General features: G+C 52.5%; 6 protein-coding genes across 6 annotated transcripts; 3 read left to right on the top strand and 3 right to left on the bottom strand.

Annotated features, from left to right (window-relative positions):
* Nucleotides 1-1,251: 1,251 nt before the first annotated feature.
* On the bottom strand, nucleotides 1,252-3,716 carry lcb2 (putative serine palmitoyltransferase 2). The gene is made up of 2 exons (XM_025548611.1): nucleotides 3,683-3,716; nucleotides 1,252-3,589 (listed from the first exon to the last, which is right to left on the bottom strand). Exon 2 carries the CDS (start codon nucleotides 3,390-3,392, stop codon nucleotides 1,359-1,361), a length of 2,034 nt encoding a protein of 677 aa, XP_025397922.1. The 5' UTR covers nucleotides 3,393-3,589; nucleotides 3,683-3,716; the 3' UTR covers nucleotides 1,252-1,358.
* A 1,436-nt stretch (nucleotides 3,717-5,152) lies between these two features.
* On the top strand, nucleotides 5,153-7,637 carry BO70DRAFT_363277 (acetoacetate--CoA ligase family protein). The gene is made up of 2 exons (XM_025543524.1): nucleotides 5,153-5,447; nucleotides 5,563-7,637. The coding sequence occupies exons 1-2, from the start codon at nucleotides 5,232-5,234 to the stop codon at nucleotides 7,420-7,422; spliced, it is 2,076 nt and encodes a 691-aa protein (XP_025397921.1). The 5' UTR covers nucleotides 5,153-5,231; the 3' UTR covers nucleotides 7,423-7,637.
* A 198-nt stretch (nucleotides 7,638-7,835) lies between these two features.
* On the top strand, nucleotides 7,836-9,880 carry BO70DRAFT_339003 (mitochondrial-processing protease subunit alpha). The gene is made up of 2 exons (XM_025541229.1): nucleotides 7,836-8,015; nucleotides 8,095-9,880. Exons 1-2 carry the CDS (start codon nucleotides 7,911-7,913, stop codon nucleotides 9,718-9,720), a joined length of 1,731 nt encoding a protein of 576 aa, XP_025397920.1. The 5' UTR covers nucleotides 7,836-7,910; the 3' UTR covers nucleotides 9,721-9,880.
* A 283-nt stretch (nucleotides 9,881-10,163) lies between these two features.
* Nucleotides 10,164-11,132, top strand: BO70DRAFT_294463 (mitochondrial import receptor subunit TOM22; the record flags this gene model as incomplete). The annotated part of the gene is made up of 3 exons (XM_025539477.1): nucleotides 10,164-10,281; nucleotides 10,511-10,800; nucleotides 11,079-11,132. The coding sequence occupies 3 exons, from the start codon at nucleotides 10,164-10,166 to the stop codon at nucleotides 11,130-11,132; spliced, it is 462 nt and encodes a 153-aa protein (XP_025397919.1).
* Nucleotides 11,133-11,962: 830 nt separating this feature from the next.
* Nucleotides 11,963-14,334, bottom strand: BO70DRAFT_317309 (uncharacterized protein). The gene is made up of 5 exons (XM_025540382.1): nucleotides 14,063-14,334; nucleotides 13,488-13,979; nucleotides 12,595-13,420; nucleotides 12,204-12,456; nucleotides 11,963-12,109 (listed from the first exon to the last, which is right to left on the bottom strand). The coding sequence occupies exons 1-5, from the start codon at nucleotides 14,232-14,234 to the stop codon at nucleotides 12,098-12,100; spliced, it is 1,755 nt and encodes a 584-aa protein (XP_025397918.1). The 5' UTR covers nucleotides 14,235-14,334; the 3' UTR covers nucleotides 11,963-12,097.
* A 607-nt stretch (nucleotides 14,335-14,941) lies between these two features.
* BO70DRAFT_397635 (uncharacterized protein) lies at nucleotides 14,942-16,231 on the bottom strand (the record flags this gene model as incomplete). Its single annotated transcript, XM_025546722.1, has 1 exon — nucleotides 14,942-16,231. The coding sequence occupies one exon, from the start codon at nucleotides 16,229-16,231 to the stop codon at nucleotides 14,942-14,944; it is 1,290 nt and encodes a 429-aa protein (XP_025397917.1).
* Between the last annotated feature and the right edge of the window lie 236 nt (nucleotides 16,232-16,467).

Below are 16,467 nucleotides of genomic sequence, written 5' to 3'. Positions count from 1 at the left end.
TGGGTTCGTTTCTTTTCGGGTTTATCCTATCGGATTAGCTTGGGTTTGTTTGGTCTGGTCTGGTCTGGTCTGGTTCATTGCACATTCCATCCTCATGCTCATACTTACTACTTGCATCCAGCATGCGCTGCCGGATTTTTTTTCTCCGGATCAGGAAGGTGTTCTATCTTCCTTCCGTTATTGTTTGGCTCTTCTTGTCCTTTTTGAAGTTTCTGGTCTGGCATATACACTGAGTGATTGAGACTGGTATAGACACACACACACACACACACACGCAGAGAGAGAGAGAGAGAGAGACTATGATTCACATCCAGATATTACTACTTACTAGATTGTTTTTTACCACTTTCATACATACACGCATGCGATAAATGCAGCATGATATTCAATAACCACTTATAACTTACTACTCTACTGAGAACTTGGAATCATACAAGCCAAAGTAAAGTAAACAAGGTAGTTCATTAATAGCAATTATTAGTAACAAAAGCCCATTAAATGTTGACTTCACACAAAAAAAGAATAAATCACAATCCCATCAATCCATTTCGAAATTTTGCAAATTCAATTTTTTTTTCATGAAAAGAATATTAACAGTCATCTAATTATAATCGCTAAGGTAAGTGGCCCCAAACGGCGAAAAGAAAAATCAATCAATCAATCAATCAATCACCGGGCCAGGTAAAGTAAGGTAAGGTAGGTAGGTAGTGTAGTTAGTTGTTTTGTCCGTCCGTCCGTTCATGGCCCACCCTCTCATCAATTTCATTCATTAGGTACAGTTTGGCAAAGCCCCCCATGATTTAGACAATAAGCGCGGCTTGCTCTGGTCCCAGCCCTCCAGCACTTGGTGAGGGGGACCGGAGTCAGCAGGAATATTCTATAGGGTAACAATGAAAGAAGGGGCAGGGGTAAAAAGGGGAAGAGGAAGGAGACAAAAAGAAAAACAGAGACACCACCGCGGGCCAAGTCAGGTTGAAGGGTTGCTCTGGCGAACAACCGACTGACCTGGTGCGGGGACTCGAGGAAAGGGTGCAAAAAAAAGAACAACAATGTGCATTGGGCAAAAGGGACACCGCGGCGCTCTTGCCTTGTGATTCATGGTTTGTAAGGTTTTGTTTGGGGTGCGCAGAGGGCAAAGCCAACATAGCGGGACAACCATACGGCTGTCTAATGATACACAGGAAGCAGGTGGGTAGCCTCGAATCGACCAGCGACGCGGCGGGACCGGCATCGAACGAGTCCGGTGAATGTGCTGAGTAACTCCAACGGTATATGCAACAGCTTTGTCACAAAATTGTCAGATCAGGTTCAGCGGCGTGTGAAGCGAGAAAGCTCGGTGAGGACGGTACATCTCAAGATTAGTACAGTGGGGACTTGACATCCTGGACACCCCGTCTGATCACGTCCTCGATCCGCCATCTGGGAGGCACAACCCTCAGCTCCCGCTTGCGGCGCCACTCCTTCTCCATCTCCGGGGGGGCCGTCACGTCTCCAGTCACAGCGCCACCCGCAATGCCCGTGGAGAATTTGAGCTGCAAAACATTTCCGATTTCGTCACATGCAGTCAGGATGCGATCAAGGTCCTCCTTAGTGTGCGCAGCAGAGACACAAAAGCGAGCCCGAGAAGAGACCAACGGCGTAGCAGGGTAACCCACGACGACGACGGAGATCTTCCGCTTGAGCATCTCGTGAGAAAAGGCCGGCATCTTGGCAGGGTTGAAGAGAAGAATAGGAATGATTGGCGAATCATCGTGGCCGTACACTATGAACCCAAGACGTTTTAGCCCCAGGCGAAGGTACCGAGAGTTAAAGGCCAAACGCTGCAGTCGCTCTTCACCCTGGCCCGGAACGAGTTCACCGTTGATGATCCGCAGCGCTGACATGATCTGTGCCAAAACTGCTGGGGCCGGCGACTCCCCGTAGAAAACGCCAGAGTTGGTCGCGCGGAGCTTGTCAATCATCGCCCTATCCGCAGCAATGTATCCACCGTTCGCACCGAAGGATTTGGTCAGAGTACCCATTAGGATGTCCACTTCGTTTGTGTCAATTCCGAAGTAATCACAGACACCGCGGCCACTAGGACCCACGGCGCCAATAGAGTGAGCTTCATCAACGAATAGGTGGAACTTGTAGCGGCGCTTCAACATAATCAGTCCGGGGAGGTTACACATCGAACCCTCCATGGAGTAAAGCCCTTCTACGACAATCAGGATATTCTTCCAGGGTCGGTGGGTGCGAGGTTGGCCTTGACTAATAGCTTCACGGAGTTTGGCTTCCAGGTCATGCATGTCGTTGTGCTTGAACATGGCAATGGAGGCACCGGAGAGACGCGCACCGAACCGAATTGAGGCGTGGTTCAGCTCATCAGAGATGATCAGACAACCCTTACCGACAATAGCAGGGAAGATGTTTGCATTGGTGCCAAAGCCCATGGAGAAGACCATGGACGCCTCTTTTCCAACGAACTTCGCGACCAGATCCTCCACTTCCACATGGAGGTCCTGCGTTCCAACCTCTGCACGAGTACTTGGGGAAACAATGCCATACTTTCTGAGCGTTTCTTCCGAAATGTCCGCGCAGGGGCCTTCGGACTGAGCGAATCCAAGGTAGTTGTACGAGCTCAGATTCAGGGTATCCGTGGTTGTTCCGGTGAAGTAGAAGTGCCTGTTGTGGTCATCCGTGGCCCGATCGAGCAAGGTGATGTAACGTCCGGGGACGCCCGTGACGGGACGTTCGAAGCAATCGTTGATACGCAATTTGAGGCGACGCACGTAGAAGTTGTCGAAGTCACTGTTCAAAGCCCCGTATCCATTTTGGGGCTTCAGATGCCGGTAGTTCTCTTCGCGAAAACGCTTTCCGAAGAAATCTCGAACATGCCCGAACGCGATCAGAATGAGATAACTGATATAGGTGGTGAGGAGATAATAATAGGGCGGTTCATCCATTACGGGCTCCGGGAAGGCACCGCCAGGGTGTCGACTAGTATACCGGTGGCTATGGTGACCAATGGGGCCGAATTGGGCATGCTGCTTGGCCAGCCGACGAGCCTCTTCGGGCGACGGCGGCTGGAAGAGGGTGGTTGGTGGCTCGTCCATATTTGGGTTTCCTGCAGTAGCCGTAGAAAGCGAAATCGTAGGAAGCGACAGAGAGGCCGAGCTAATCGGCGGAGTGGCGGTACTAGGAACGGAGATCCCACTGGCCAGTTGGATAGCGGCCTGCGCACTCTGAGGTTCGGTCTTGGACTTAGGAGAGGTCGAAAAGAACTGGCTTAGGCGATTAGGTCTGATGGAGGGTGCCTTGATGGCGATGCCGCCCTTTCCGGAGGCGAGTGAAGAAGAGGGCGCGTTGGCGGGTTGATTGGCGGGAGAAGAGCTGGCAGCGCGACGAGGCATCGCAAGGAAACAGCGAGAGCGAAACCGGCAACACCGATAGGATGAAGGAACTTGTACCGCGGGTCCCAAGCAATTGAGCACGGCAAGCACCACCTGGTTGACGACGGTCGAGTTTTGCAGGCTGTGTGCTCCTTTTTACCTGACCTCCTTTATACTTCTCTCCGAACGGACAAGGAATGACGATCGATCAATGCCACCTGAATAGCCACCACGACACGGTCAGTCACCATCTCACGAGGTTGGAACAGCTAGAATCGCCAAGCGACCAAAATAATGCGCGTCGCACGCACCAGTATATATTTGGACGGAGAGGCGAAAAAGGGCGGAGAGGGGCTTGAGGAGAAAGGGGGGGGGGGGGGGGGAGGGAGGCTTGACTCTCGAGACCACCGGAGAATCCGGGTTGATCAGTCACGACGTACCTTTGCACGTGGATGAGCAGCGGTACTAGTAGAAAGTCGAGGGCACGGAGCCCTTTTGAGAACGGGGATCTGTCGGGTCCCTGAGCCCAGGGAAATCAATCAATCGACACGATTGACCGACGTGGCGATAGGGAGGAGAAGTCGGTGGCCGGGCGGTGCTGTGAAGAATCGGAGAAGACGAGGAGGAGGAGGAGGGACCGAAGAAGGCTGAAGGTGGTCGAGAACAGGGCACAGCACAGGACCAGGGCACTGGAAGAAGACAGATTGGGTGAATTATCCGATTTGTGACCAGAATAAAAATGAAATTATTAATGTAATGGATTAATGCGAATGAACGCGAATCAAGAGGGCCCGAAGCTAGCCAACCTGAAGTGGAGATTGTTCTGTTCAAACTTCAGAGTGAGTGCGTAAGGTATTATTCTATTCTATCTCGAGGTGTAACCTTACAGGGTTTTTCTCTTTTTATTACGGGTGGGAACCAGCCTCATCGGCGGGCGGCCGGGCGCGTCACAGGGCGGTATTGCTTTCCGCCCGTGCCCGGGCCCACTACTTGACCGGCCGGTAATAATAGTGTATTGGGTACTGTGTAAAGTTACACCTGGACCCTGCGGTCGTGTTTTGTTGAGTTTGCAGCCACCGAGAGTACAGTCCATGCAGTCAAGAAAGGGGCAACGCAAGGCAATGGATTTGAAGCACACTGAAACTGACATCCATTCCGGGGTTTCACCGCCACTCTTCAGAACAGCCATTGCATTTACTACAACTGGCACGGGGTTCATTGCAGTCCAACTCGAGGAAAGGGAACCTCAGGATGCAACATGCATTGTCTGCCTCAGGCCGCCAACCTCGATCAGGCTGCGGACAACAATAGATAGAGTCCATGTGGTGATTGTTCCCATCTGACAAACTATGTGCCGGCTGGCTCGGATGAGCTGTTTACATCCCCTCCGGTTCGAAATGTGTGTACACAATGCTGCGCAAGAACCATATCTCTCTCACCTTCCCCTCCAGACGCACCGTTGGTCGTGTGTGCCCATGGCCGGGGCTCCTTACGTATTCCGTTCCGTCCGGGCTTCTCGGACGCTCATACTATCTACCTCTTCGTAACAGTCTTCATCCTCCCGATTGATCCTTTTTCGGCTCGAGAAACTTAAGATTGTGTACAATTGAATGGAGATCGCGTGTTCGACCGTACCCTGGTGCTAGACAAATCTTTGGGCGCGACAAAGAAGTCGGAACGTCGTAGGTAAGGACGGAAAGACTTCCGAAGGGCCGGCTCGCTGGTGGCCCCATCTACTACTACTTACTTCCCCGTACTATCCACCCGCATTCCACAACCCCATCCAGCCTGGCAAACAACGCCGTACTTGTTGACTTGACTATTGTTTTGGGAAAGGGTGATCAGCAAGAATTTAAGACCATGTCCACCAATGGGACCAGTTCCAAGGAACTATGGCGACACTCGAGTCCGCAAACCACCCAGGTCTATGACTTTATCAAAGTGTCCAATGCCTTGCATGGCCGGTTCATGACCACGTACAACGACCTCTGGCAGTGGAGTGTATCAGAGCCCGCCAAGTTTTGGGAAGATGTCTGGCACTATACTTCCATCAAGGCTCATCAACCGTACGATAGCGTGAGTAGCTCGAACGATCCTGTCGTGGCCGTGGTCGGGGTCGCGGTCGTTGTGCGATAGAATGACTGCTGCCTATCTGCCTTGGTTGATATCAAAATAACTGACCCCGCTGCAGGTCCTAGGCTCAGACGAGCTTCTTTTCCCTCGACCTCGCTTCTTCGAGGGAAGCAGACTCAACTTTGCCGAGAATCTTCTCTTCCCATCTTCTTCTCCTGACGAGAATGCGGTGGCGATCATTGCGGCGACGGAAGCAGATCGGGAATTCGTATCCTGGAAGGAACTACGCGATCGAGTTCGAAGATGCGCCAATGCGTTGAAGGATGCGGGGTTGCAATCTGGGGATCGGGTCGCGGGCTTTCTAGGTAACCACACCAATACTGTTGTTGCAATGCTGGCAACGACATCGATCGGCGCTTTCTGGACGGGTGTGTCGCCCGATACAGGTGTGTATGCGGTGCTAGAGCGTCTGAAGCAGATAGAACCGAAGATCCTGTTTGCCGACAATGCCTCTTTATACAATGGTAAGGTACACGGGGCGGATGCCAAACTGCGCCAATTAGTCCCAGGCCTACCGAATTTGGAGCTCTTGGTTGTGTTCAAAACGATTCAGTCGTACGAATTTGACATCCAGGAACTGAAGCCGGTACAAGGGAGAGTGTCTTTTTACGAGGACTTCCTCTCTAATGCCAGCAACTCCTCGGCCCCACTTGAATTCGCAAGTCTGGAGCCCGAGCATCCTGTTTACATACTATACTCCTCCGGTACGACAGGTGCGCCAAAGCCTATTGTCCATGGTGCGTTGGGAACACTGCTGCAACACAAGAAAGAGCATGTGCTTCACTGCGATCTTCGCCCCGGCGATCGTCTATTCTACTTTACAACGGTCACTTGGATGATGTGGCATTGGCTAGTCTCTGGTTTGGCTAGCGGCGCTACCATTGTGCTATATGATGGCTCACCTTTCCGGCCATTTGATAAGGAAGGTGGGAAGGGCGAAATGGCCATGCCACGTCTCATCGATGAACTACAGATCACGCACTTTGGAACATCGGCCAAGTATCTGTCCATGTTGGAGCAGGCCTCACTGCAGCCGGCAAACCACCCTCATCGACCCACAAGCTTGAAGACCTTGAAAGCCATCTTTAGCACTGGATCTCCGTTGGCACCATCTACGTTCGAGTATGTGTACTCCTCCATCAAGGCCGACATCATGTTGGGTTCCATTACCGGTGGTACGGACATTCTGTCCCTGTTTTGTGGGAGCTGCCCGATACTACCCGTCTACAAGGGCGAGATCCAGTGTCGCTGCTTGGGAATGGCCGTCTCTGCATACGACTACGCTGGCAACGACGTCTCTGCCTCTGGTGAACCTGGTGACTTAGTATGTACCAAGCCATTTCCGGCGCAGCCCGTGATGTTCTGGCCTCCCGGTTCGACTGGGGCGGAGAAATACCGCAAGAGCTACTTCGATGTATTCGGGCCCACAATTTGGCATCACGGTGATTTCGTGCGTCTGGACCCCTATACTGGGGGTGTGGTCATGTTGGGTCGGAGTGACGGTGTCCTAAAGCCGGCCGGGGTCCGGTTCGGCAGCGCGGAGATATACAACATTCTTCTGAAGCATTTCGCAGATGAAGTTGAAGATTCGCTGTGCATTGGCAGGCGCCGGGATGGAATCGACACGGACGAAACAGTAGTTCTCTTTGTGAAGCTGACATCGCCTGGAGACGCCCTGGAAGTCATACCGTCCGACCTCGCAGCGCGTATCCAAGCGATCATCCGCAAAGAGCTCAGTCCTCGTCATGTGCCTGGCATTGTGGACGTCTGCCCGGAGATCCCAATAACGTCGAACGGCAAGAAGGTCGAGAACGCTGTGAAGCAGATCTTGTGCGGTCTAAATATTAAGATCGGCGCGAGTGTGGCCAACGCTTCGTGTCTGGACTGGTATCGCGCGTGGGCTACGGCGCACCCGTAATTTCTGGTTGCAGTCTCTCTCGATAGTTTGGTTTGCCCGTGAAAAGTTCAAGGAGCAAGGACAGGAGGCATGGTGTGGTATTTGTTGTCCGACTAAAAGGTTGGGATGGTAGACTACTTTTCTCGCGAGAATGCCCTGTTAGACCGTGTTTGCGGCGCAGACACAGCTATTACTCACTTAGAAACCCAGCATAAGTAAAACGTTCGCAGTGGCCAAATTATCTGCATTCTCTCCTTTGAATGTTTTCCTGTTAAGATTCCACCCATGGGTGATGGAAGGAGTGGTAGTTTAGGAAGCAACATTCCTCTGCGCTGACGTCGTGCGGCGACGGAGTGCCTGGGTGATTAGATAAGCCGCCCATCTCCGAATCCAAATCCTTGCGGCGCCGGCGTGACGACGACATCTCCGGAACCCAGCTTTCACGCCTCCGGGAAGGAACCAATTCAAATCAAGGACTTCCGGTCACTTGGTCAACAGGAGATTCAAACATGCGCCGCTCTGTATTGCGGGCCGTTGAGTCCGCGAAGCCGCTTGCCCGCGTGCCTCGCTCGGCGGCGAGAAGCTTCGCGACTGCTAGCGAGGACGTTTCTAAGGTGAGGATTTCGATATGTGATTCCGGGCCTGAAAACTTTGTCTAAGCCCAGACTAATCGCTCTTTCTTCTGCTCCACAGGATCCCGCCGAGCTCGAGCAGATCACAACCCTTCCAAATGGCATCCGTGTCGCTACTGAATCCCTGCCAGGACCCTTCTCTGGTGTCGGAGTTTACGTCGACGCCGGGTCTCGTTACGAAGATGACAGTCTACGAGGTGTGAGCCACATTATGGATCGGTTGGCATTCAAGTCGACCAAGTCGCATACCAGCGATCAGATGCTCGAGACGCTCGAGAGCCTCGGAGGAAACATCCAGTGTGCATCTTCTCGCGAATCCTTGATGTACCAGTCTGCTAGCTTCAACTCGGCTGTCCCGACAACCCTGGGACTGTTGGCGGAAACTATCCGGGACCCCCTTATCACGGAGGAAGAAGTCGTTCAGCAGCTGGCTACCGCTGAATACGAGATTGGGGAGATCTGGTCCAAGCCCGAGCTCATCCTGCCCGAGTTGGTCCACACGGCGGCGTACAAGAATAACACATTGGGCAACCCTTTGCTTTGCCCGGAGGAGAGACTCGGTCAGATAAACAAGGCGGTTGTCGATAAGTACCGCGAGACTTTCTTCAACCCCGAACGCATGGTTGTTGCCTTTGCTGGAGTGCCGCACGACACGGCGGTTAAGCTCACGGAGCAATACTTCGGTAGCATGAAGACACACAAGCAGGCCGACGGTCCTGCTCTTACGGGCGCTGGCGTCGAGACTACCTTGTCCGGCTCCAAGTCGGCTGCTGAGGAGGGCCAGGTGCCTGCAGTTCCCCAGTTCACGCCGTCATCGACCATCTCCACCCCGGCTTCCGGTGGCCTCTTTTCGAAATTCCGCCTTTTTTCCGGCCAAAAATCGGAAGACGCTACCACATCGCGCGACCCGTCCTTGGGACAGTCCTCGACTTTGGATCTGAACCGACCCTCCCACTACACTGGTGGCTTCCTGTCCCTTCCTCCTATTCCCCCTCCCGCAAACCCTATGCTGCCTCGACTGAGTCATATCCACCTTGCCTTTGAGGCCCTTCCCATCTCCAACCCCGACATCTACGCCTTGGCCACCCTCCAGACCCTGCTGGGAGGAGGCGGGTCTTTCTCCGCCGGTGGTCCCGGTAAGGGGATGTACTCGCGTCTGTACACCAACGTACTGAACCAGCACGGATGGGTTGAGAGCTGCATTGCGTTCAACCACAGCTACACGGACAGCGGAATCTTCGGAATCTCTGCTTCCTGCAGCCCCACCCGGACGACCGAGATGCTGGAGGTCATGTGCCGGGAGTTCCAGGCTCTGACCCTCGACACGGGATACCTGGCTCTGCAGCCCGCGGAGGTCAACCGCGCGAAGAACCAGCTTCGCTCCTCGCTCCTCATGAACCTGGAGTCGCGTATGGTGGAGTTGGAGGATCTAGGCCGCCAGGTCCAGGTCCATGGCCGTAAGGTTGGTGTTAAGGAGATGTGCGCGCACATTGAGGCCTTGACCGTGGAGGACCTGCGCCGCGTTGCCAGACAGGTCTTCGGTGGTCTTGTCAAGAACAAGGGATGCGGCACTGGTAAGCCCACCGTTGTGTTGCAGGAGGGCGAGCTAGAGGGCTACAAGCTCCGTCCTTTCCCCTGGGAGGAGATCCAGGAGCGCATCGCTCGGTGGAAGCTGGGAAGAAGGTAAATCCAGCATTGAGCTGGAGGATTGATGCAGAAATGAAAGGGGCAACGGTGTAAGACCATTGCTTGTGTTCTATGTGATGGGACAGAGAGGGACGGACGGGCTCCCATTTTCTTCACTCCATGTAATTAGAGATAGCCTTAAACTACCTTGTACAATATAGATCAATGTTTATTGTGCTATTTGGCAATGAGCGCCCCCCAAAAAAACAATAATTTGTTGGTTGTTGGGAGTATAAAGCGACAGGCGGTCGAAGCTCCTTACCGTATTGAGTTCGTGTCCGCCCGGGAAAAAAGTTGGAACCGGATGTTCGAATCCGCCGGCCTCCATCAATCTCCGTCCGTTCCTCAACTCTTTCTCTCCATCATCGCCCTCTCTTCCAACCACCACAACACCTCCTACCACTCCGCTCCCCCTTGCAACCCACATCCACCCCCGCCGTCACAATGGTCAAGCTCACCGAGGTCGAGGACGAGCACTTCGCCCAGGAGAAGCCTCAGTCCAGCAAGCACAACGTCCTTCTCACCTCCGACGACGAGGAGGAAGACGACTACACTGACACCGGTTAGTATACACCTTCACATTCATCTGACACCATCCATCGAAAACACAGGCGGCCAGCCTGTTACCCCTTTCATACGGGAGCAATTGCACGCCTATAATCCCTAATAATACCACGCGACAACCTCCCGCCGCCTGGACCGACGTGATCCATCCTTCCACCTCGACCTACCTATTCATCGTCATCTCAGACCAGAAAGAAGGAACATCCTCTAACATGCCATCCACGCAGAGTCCGAGATCTCCGTCGAGTCCGACATCGAGGTCGACACCGAGTCCCTGTACGAACGTCTGTACGCCCTGAAGGACATCGTCCCTCCCTCCGCCCGCCGCCAAGTCACCAGCTCCGTCAACGCCGTTACCTCCTTCACAAAGTCCAGCATCTCCTTCAGCGGCAAGGCGCTGTGGATCATCAGCACCAGCGCCTTCCTCCTCGGTGTCCCGTGGGCTCTGGCCTACGCCGAAGAGGAGCAGTACATCCAGATGGAGCGCGAACAGGGCATGATCAAGGGTGCCAACGAGGTATGTTATCCACTACCACTTCCTTTTTCTTATCCATCTCTTGTCGCTTTCGGTCACTCTTTTTGGGTCGATCGGACATCCCTTTGATCCCTGTCTGTCGTCCCATCCTGCCCGGGGTAATCCGCGATGACGTGAAAACTCTTTTTTCGCCGGCATTTCGCGCCAAGAAAAAAAACAACAGACGTCATCGGGATCTCAAATTCATATTTCCTATGCTATATCTTTGAGCGCTCCGAGGGAATATGCTAATCAGACCTTTTTTTTTCTTCTAATAATAGATGCTCACGCCCGGCGCTCCCGCGGAGGAGAACCAGGCTCAACCCACCCTGTAAATGAATTCCATCGTCAAAGATGAAGATCGCGACAGGTGAAGATGCAATAATCAGCCGGTGGCCTGTCGAATCATCATCCACCCTCCCTCCCGTTCTCCCGTTCTCCCATACCTGGAGCCGCCTGTTGCCACGAGACCTACGGTTTTTAAATACGAACGTCATCGGTCTGCCTGGGGCGGAATGTCGAATATTTATCTACTATCTATGTCGGTAATGATGTTCTGTTGATACTGAGGTCGCTATGTCACGAAAACGAGTCGATGCGATGTGTCTTATTTAATCCCGAAGAGAGAATTTCTGGTTTCGGCTACGGTATATGTTGGATTGAAAAAAACGAATTGTACAAACAAAAAACGATCTGGGATAAATTCGGAGTGGATATGTTATCCGATTTTCTCTCTCTCTCATCTCATCAACCATTGGTTTGGGGCTTGCGTGGCAAAATAAGACAAGGGTGATGGATGGATGGATGGATGGATGGACAATGGAAATGGTATTCTACATATGGACATGGAACATGAGGATTATTCGCTCACGCTGTTACTTTCGGAATCTTTGGCACTCTCCTTTCCCCCTTTTTTCTCCTCTCTCATCCTTTGATTCCAGATCTACTTTACTGGCTTGGGCGATGTGTGTGTGTGTGTGTGTGTATTTGTATACTGGTTTCCCTTTTTTTTCACTATCTGTTCGTTTCGTTTTATGTCTTTCTTCATTTACTTTTGGGATCATGTTTCTAGATAATGAAATGTGAACGATCTTAAGACTCGGATTGGAAAAGGCAAAGTGCTATCTAGGATAGTAAAAAACTAATAGATAAATGTGAAAGGTGCCGAAAAAAGTATGCTGGGTAGGGTATCTTGTGCTAGCAGAATGTACAGAAATGATCCAATCCCTCCCTCTGAAACCGAAGGGGGGTCCATGACTATGATTATGAACAAGAAAAAAATAAGGTCGATCCGATCTCTCTATCCAAGTGTCTATATTAATCTTTCATTAGCCAAGTCTTCATTTCAAATGCCAGTCACAAACGCAAACACAACATAATAAGATGATAAACAACCCAACACATACCGAAGATTCCCGCGCCGTCCGCAGATTAATCTTGAAGTCGCGCCAGAGCTTCTTGACCTCGCCGTTGTGGATCATCGATTCAACTACCTCGGTGGCATACTTGTTCTTGCGACTTTGGCGCCAGTGGTTGCGCTCCAGCACACTTTCGTCACTCAGGTATCCCTCGTGTTCGAGGTAGCCTGTTACCCATTCGTTGAGGTGGATGCGCCAGTGCGTGAGCGTGTGCGCGAGGGTGGCTTTGGTTTTGCAGTGGCTGGTGTTTTGTTAGCGGGGGTGTTTAACACGATGTAGGGAGTATTGGTTTGGGTTAGGAAGATCTGATTTGGGGGGTTGAGGGAATGAAAGAAAAGGGTTGGATGGGGTAGTATAGGGTTGGGGTAATTTAATTTACCTTCCAAGGAAGAACCGCTTATTCTCATCTGGCAGGGTACGGCCATCCCGGTCTCTCTCCTGGGCATGGCTATCCGCATCATCATCATCACTATCTTCATCCGACAGCGGCTCGAGCGTCTCCAGCGAATACGCCTTTCCGTAGAGCTTGATATCGTACGACGCCGGATGCCCCGACCGGTTACACGCATCACAAGGATGGCCCTCTATCGTCGGAAACGAGGTGATTTCAATCTGCGGACGAGCCAGGAGGGCTCTACAGAAATTTGCGTTCCAGACGGAGGAAACGAGCTGCGATCCCGTCCGTCCCTTGACTTCGTCTTCGATCTTGCTGAAAGCGACTTTATAGACGGGGCTGGTGCGAGGGAACGCGGGGTTCAGCTGGTTGTGCACCATCCATTCGACCGTATCCTGGAAGTAATCTTTCGATTGCTTGTAGGCGTGGCGGGTGAATTCGAACGGGATGTCTTCGAGGCCGGTGGGTGCGCCGAGCGGGTCGTTCTCGTCTTCGATCACGAAGTCGTCTTCGTAGCGGTCCAGGTCGTCGTTCTCGCCGATGGCGGATTCGATGTCACTTTCTTCTTGGCGGTTGCGGAGTCGGGGTTTAGTTGTGGGCTTTTCTGGTTCGTTGGAGGCGTCACTTTCGGCGTCGGAGCTTTCGCTTGACTCGGCGTTGGAGGATGGGCGGTTCGACTTTTCTTCTTCTTCTTCGCTTGACGACTCGGTGGTTTTGCCTGCTCGTCGCCGACGGAGAGCGTCTAGGTGCGCTTGTCGCTGAGCTCTTGCGGAATTCGCGACCCGGCCGCGGGTTCGGGTGTCTCTCACCACTGTTGTAGAAAGAAAAAAGTTCTGTTAGACGGACGAGCGGAGTTGAAGATAGTGGAGCAACCATACCTGAGTCTTGCAAGTAGTCAAGATCCTCCACGATATCAAGATCATCCTGATCCATCTTCCCACGCGGCGTCTGAGGGACATCCGCGCTCATATTGCGCCGCTTTCGCTTCACCGGGGAAGAAACCAGCTCTTCTTCCGACCCATCGTTATCATCATCATCATCATCATCCACCACCACCACCGCCGGCCGAGCGGCCTTCCCACGCCTCAGTTTCCGATGCGACGCCACAACAACATCCTCTTCATCGTCGCTATCATCCAAAACGATCTTTTTAGCAGGTGTCTGCGCAAGAGTCTCTGACTCCTCGGAATCCCCTCTTCTCTTGCGCTTCCGGGATTTCTGCTTGTGGGGTTTGCGCGCGCTGCGCACGACCTCTATATCGCTGTCGCTTTCTTGGACTGGGGCTGCTGGGGCTTCTGCTGCGGTTTCCGGGGTAGGTTGTCGTGGGGGGTTCTCCGTTTTTGTTTCTGTTCCTGTCGGTAGGGATTTCTCTGTTCGCGTTTCCATCAGGTAAGTAAATCGGTCGTCGGATCGATGGCAGATAGACAACGTAACCAAGAAGATCAAGACTCACTATCAGACCGAGATCGGCCGCGACGGAGGGTCGGCAATGAAGGATGCGCATAGCGTAAGGTCGCTCGCCGGTCCTGCTCGCCGTCCGACTCGCGCTCCTTTTTTGGCGGCGGAGCGCTTATCGGGGCGAAGGCGAGCCGCGTCTGTTTCTTCTTGCTGTAGGTGCGGGGCATTGGTGGTGAATGGGGCGAATGTGGTAGCGGGGAGGGGTGCAGGGTGTAGGAATCAATGATAGAGAGATGGAGCTACTTTCCTGGCTTGAATGAAGGATTCCCTTACATGCGCACGTAGAAGAAGTGGGGAAGATGGGCTGAAGAGGATGGGAGTCATAGCTCGTATGAAGCAGAAGGTTGGTCCCATCCGTCGCGACGGAATCGCGTCGGAGAGTCACGAGAGCACGTGACATCTAATGACTTGCACAGGTGAATCGGCTTGGACGCTGCAATGAAACTGTGTCTGTGAACATGAGTCGGTTAATTTTCAGAGATGGAATGCTCCTGCACATTAACCTCTCTTGGTAGCTGTGCTTGCCAATACTCTCTCTGGGTTCCATCACTGAGCCTTCGCATTTTCAGCCATAGTTAACAATTAGAGTGATGGATGAATGGCAGGTGTTGAACCTAGTGCACCTCTATGACTAGAAGGATGTCGAGACACCTTTTTAGTCTCGGCGGGGTACCAGGCGAATTCCAACAATAGAAAAGGGATCATAACTGAGATAGTGTATCCATCTAGAGATCTGGTCAATAGTAAAGCAAACCAAGTAAGAGTCTGGTTCTCTACCATCCCTCAACACTATGCTATCATGGTGTCTAATACATGCATTCGTTCAATAACAGTGTGGATCCTGAAGGCCATGCAAACCATCCTATGGTGAACCTCACGCATAATAGCTTGACTGAGACAAAGTACCCTCGAAGGAGATCAAGGCTCTCTCTCCCACATTGTCTGGTTTCTCGTCTCCATTGATGTGGGAGTTTGTGCGAGATTTCCATGCACTGGAATGTCTCCGTACACTTGCATTGGGAGCGCGTGGAAGTACCGGGATCCGTTTCAGATTGTCTACTTCTGGCTCACCCCGATATGCCTCAAAAGACTCCAGGTCAAAGACATCCTGGACCCTGCGGCGAGACTCCTTGGTGAAAGGCCCGAACCGCTTGAATCTCTGCTGGATCATGGTACTGGTGGCTGTGGGCATCTCAACACTGCCAAGCGAGTAGATACTTGACAGGCCAGTCTTCGTAGTGGTGTCTGACAATTGAGGACATATGTTTTGAAAAAATCGACATCGCATTCGGAGCCGTCTGCCAATCTCCCGTAGCAGGTAGATGAGTGTAGCCCCCAGCACCGATGCACCCAAGAGGGCACAGGCCTTGTAGAACACGTCGAGCTCCGTATATCTTCGTTCTTGACAATAGTGCCTCACGAGGCCCATATGCTTTTGAGGATAGCACATGAGGCATTGTTCTTGTCTGTCCGCGGGGATGGCACTTGAGATGCAGATCTCTTCCCAATCATATCCTTCACAAACGATATCCTCGCAAATAGGGCCCAAACTATATAGGTCCCGTTGAACGGCTGGCCTCTGAGAAAAAGGAACGAGAGCCTCCCCGTTGCTTCTCTTCGCAGGACCCATCCCGTTCATTTTTGAGATGATGTACTTCAGGATCCCATGGTATCCCTGCGTTGGAGAATCCGCTTGCGGGTCCTTCTCGGGCTCACCCTGCCACAAGGTTCGTCTCGCGTAGACTTGAGAAGCTGACGGGAGTGGCAGACGGATGTCTGATCGCAAATTTCCCAGGTTGGTTTCCGGGTCTTGGGAAAAGATGAGGCCTTCCAGTAAGGTGTCGCACTGCAGATTCATCGATCTTTTCCCGGGATATGTTAGCGTGAAAGTGAGCTTTAATGCCGGCTCATTCGCATTAAGAGAAGGCCTCGTATCCCAACCCATTGGGTTGGTCAGAGATACGGCACACCCTGGTCCATCCTGGTCAAGAACCTCGGACACCGTGATGTACTGAGAGATGCTGGACAAGGTACTGGCACATTCCGTCCGATATTGTCCACCATTGGCTTCGTATGGAATCAGGGGCGGGATTTCTAGGGTGGTGTTGGTGAATACCCCTAGGACCGCATAAAGAAATGCGAAAAGACGCTGCTGGCAATACATTGGAAGAGATAGGTATGGAGCCACTAAGTAAACTGAAAGGCGATGCATGCAACTCTCTGACAATGGTTGAGTAAGGAGTAACAAAGACATTCCTCACAATCATCAGAGTCAAGGGGATATCCGAGGCTGACCCGCCTACCACACCAGGAAGGCGCTCCCTGGGCAGCAGGGAAACTGCAACCCATGGTTGGCACATAGGTCGGGCAAAGGACACAGGGCTGAGGTTTTTGGCAAGC

Source organism: Aspergillus heteromorphus, assembly GCF_003184545.1.
Source record: "Aspergillus heteromorphus CBS 117.55 chromosome Unknown BO70scaffold_18, whole genome shotgun sequence".
Lineage (NCBI taxonomy): Eukaryota > Fungi > Ascomycota > Eurotiomycetes > Eurotiales > Aspergillaceae > Aspergillus > Aspergillus heteromorphus.
This window is presented reverse-complemented; position numbering and strand designations above follow the sequence as displayed.

Bases quoted from the DNA above. Each gene is read 5' to 3' on its own strand.
- lcb2 (XM_025548611.1), bottom strand. From the start codon at position 3,392: ATGCCTCGTCGCGCTGCCAGCTCTTCTCCCGCCAATCAACCCGCCAAC.
- BO70DRAFT_363277 (XM_025543524.1), top strand. From the start codon at position 5,232: ATGTCCACCAATGGGACCAGTTCCAAGGAACTATGGCGACACTCGAGT. The intron at 5,448-5,562 runs GTGAGTAGCTCG...ACCCCGCTGCAG, and splicing joins CTCATCAACCGTACGATAGC to GTCCTAGGCTCAGACGAGCT.
- BO70DRAFT_339003 (XM_025541229.1), top strand. From the start codon at position 7,911: ATGCGCCGCTCTGTATTGCGGGCCGTTGAGTCCGCGAAGCCGCTTGCC. The intron at 8,016-8,094 runs GTGAGGATTTCG...TCTGCTCCACAG, and splicing joins CTAGCGAGGACGTTTCTAAG to GATCCCGCCGAGCTCGAGCA.
- BO70DRAFT_317309 (XM_025540382.1), bottom strand. From the start codon at position 14,234: ATGCCCCGCACCTACAGCAAGAAGAAACAGACGCGGCTCGCCTTCGCC. The intron at 13,980-14,062 runs GTGAGTCTTGAT...AAACGCGAACAG, and splicing joins CGGCCGATCTCGGTCTGATA to AGAAATCCCTACCGACAGGA. The intron at 12,457-12,594 runs GTAAATTAAATT...ACAAAACACCAG, and splicing joins AAGCGGTTCTTCCTTGGAAG to CCACTGCAAAACCAAAGCCA.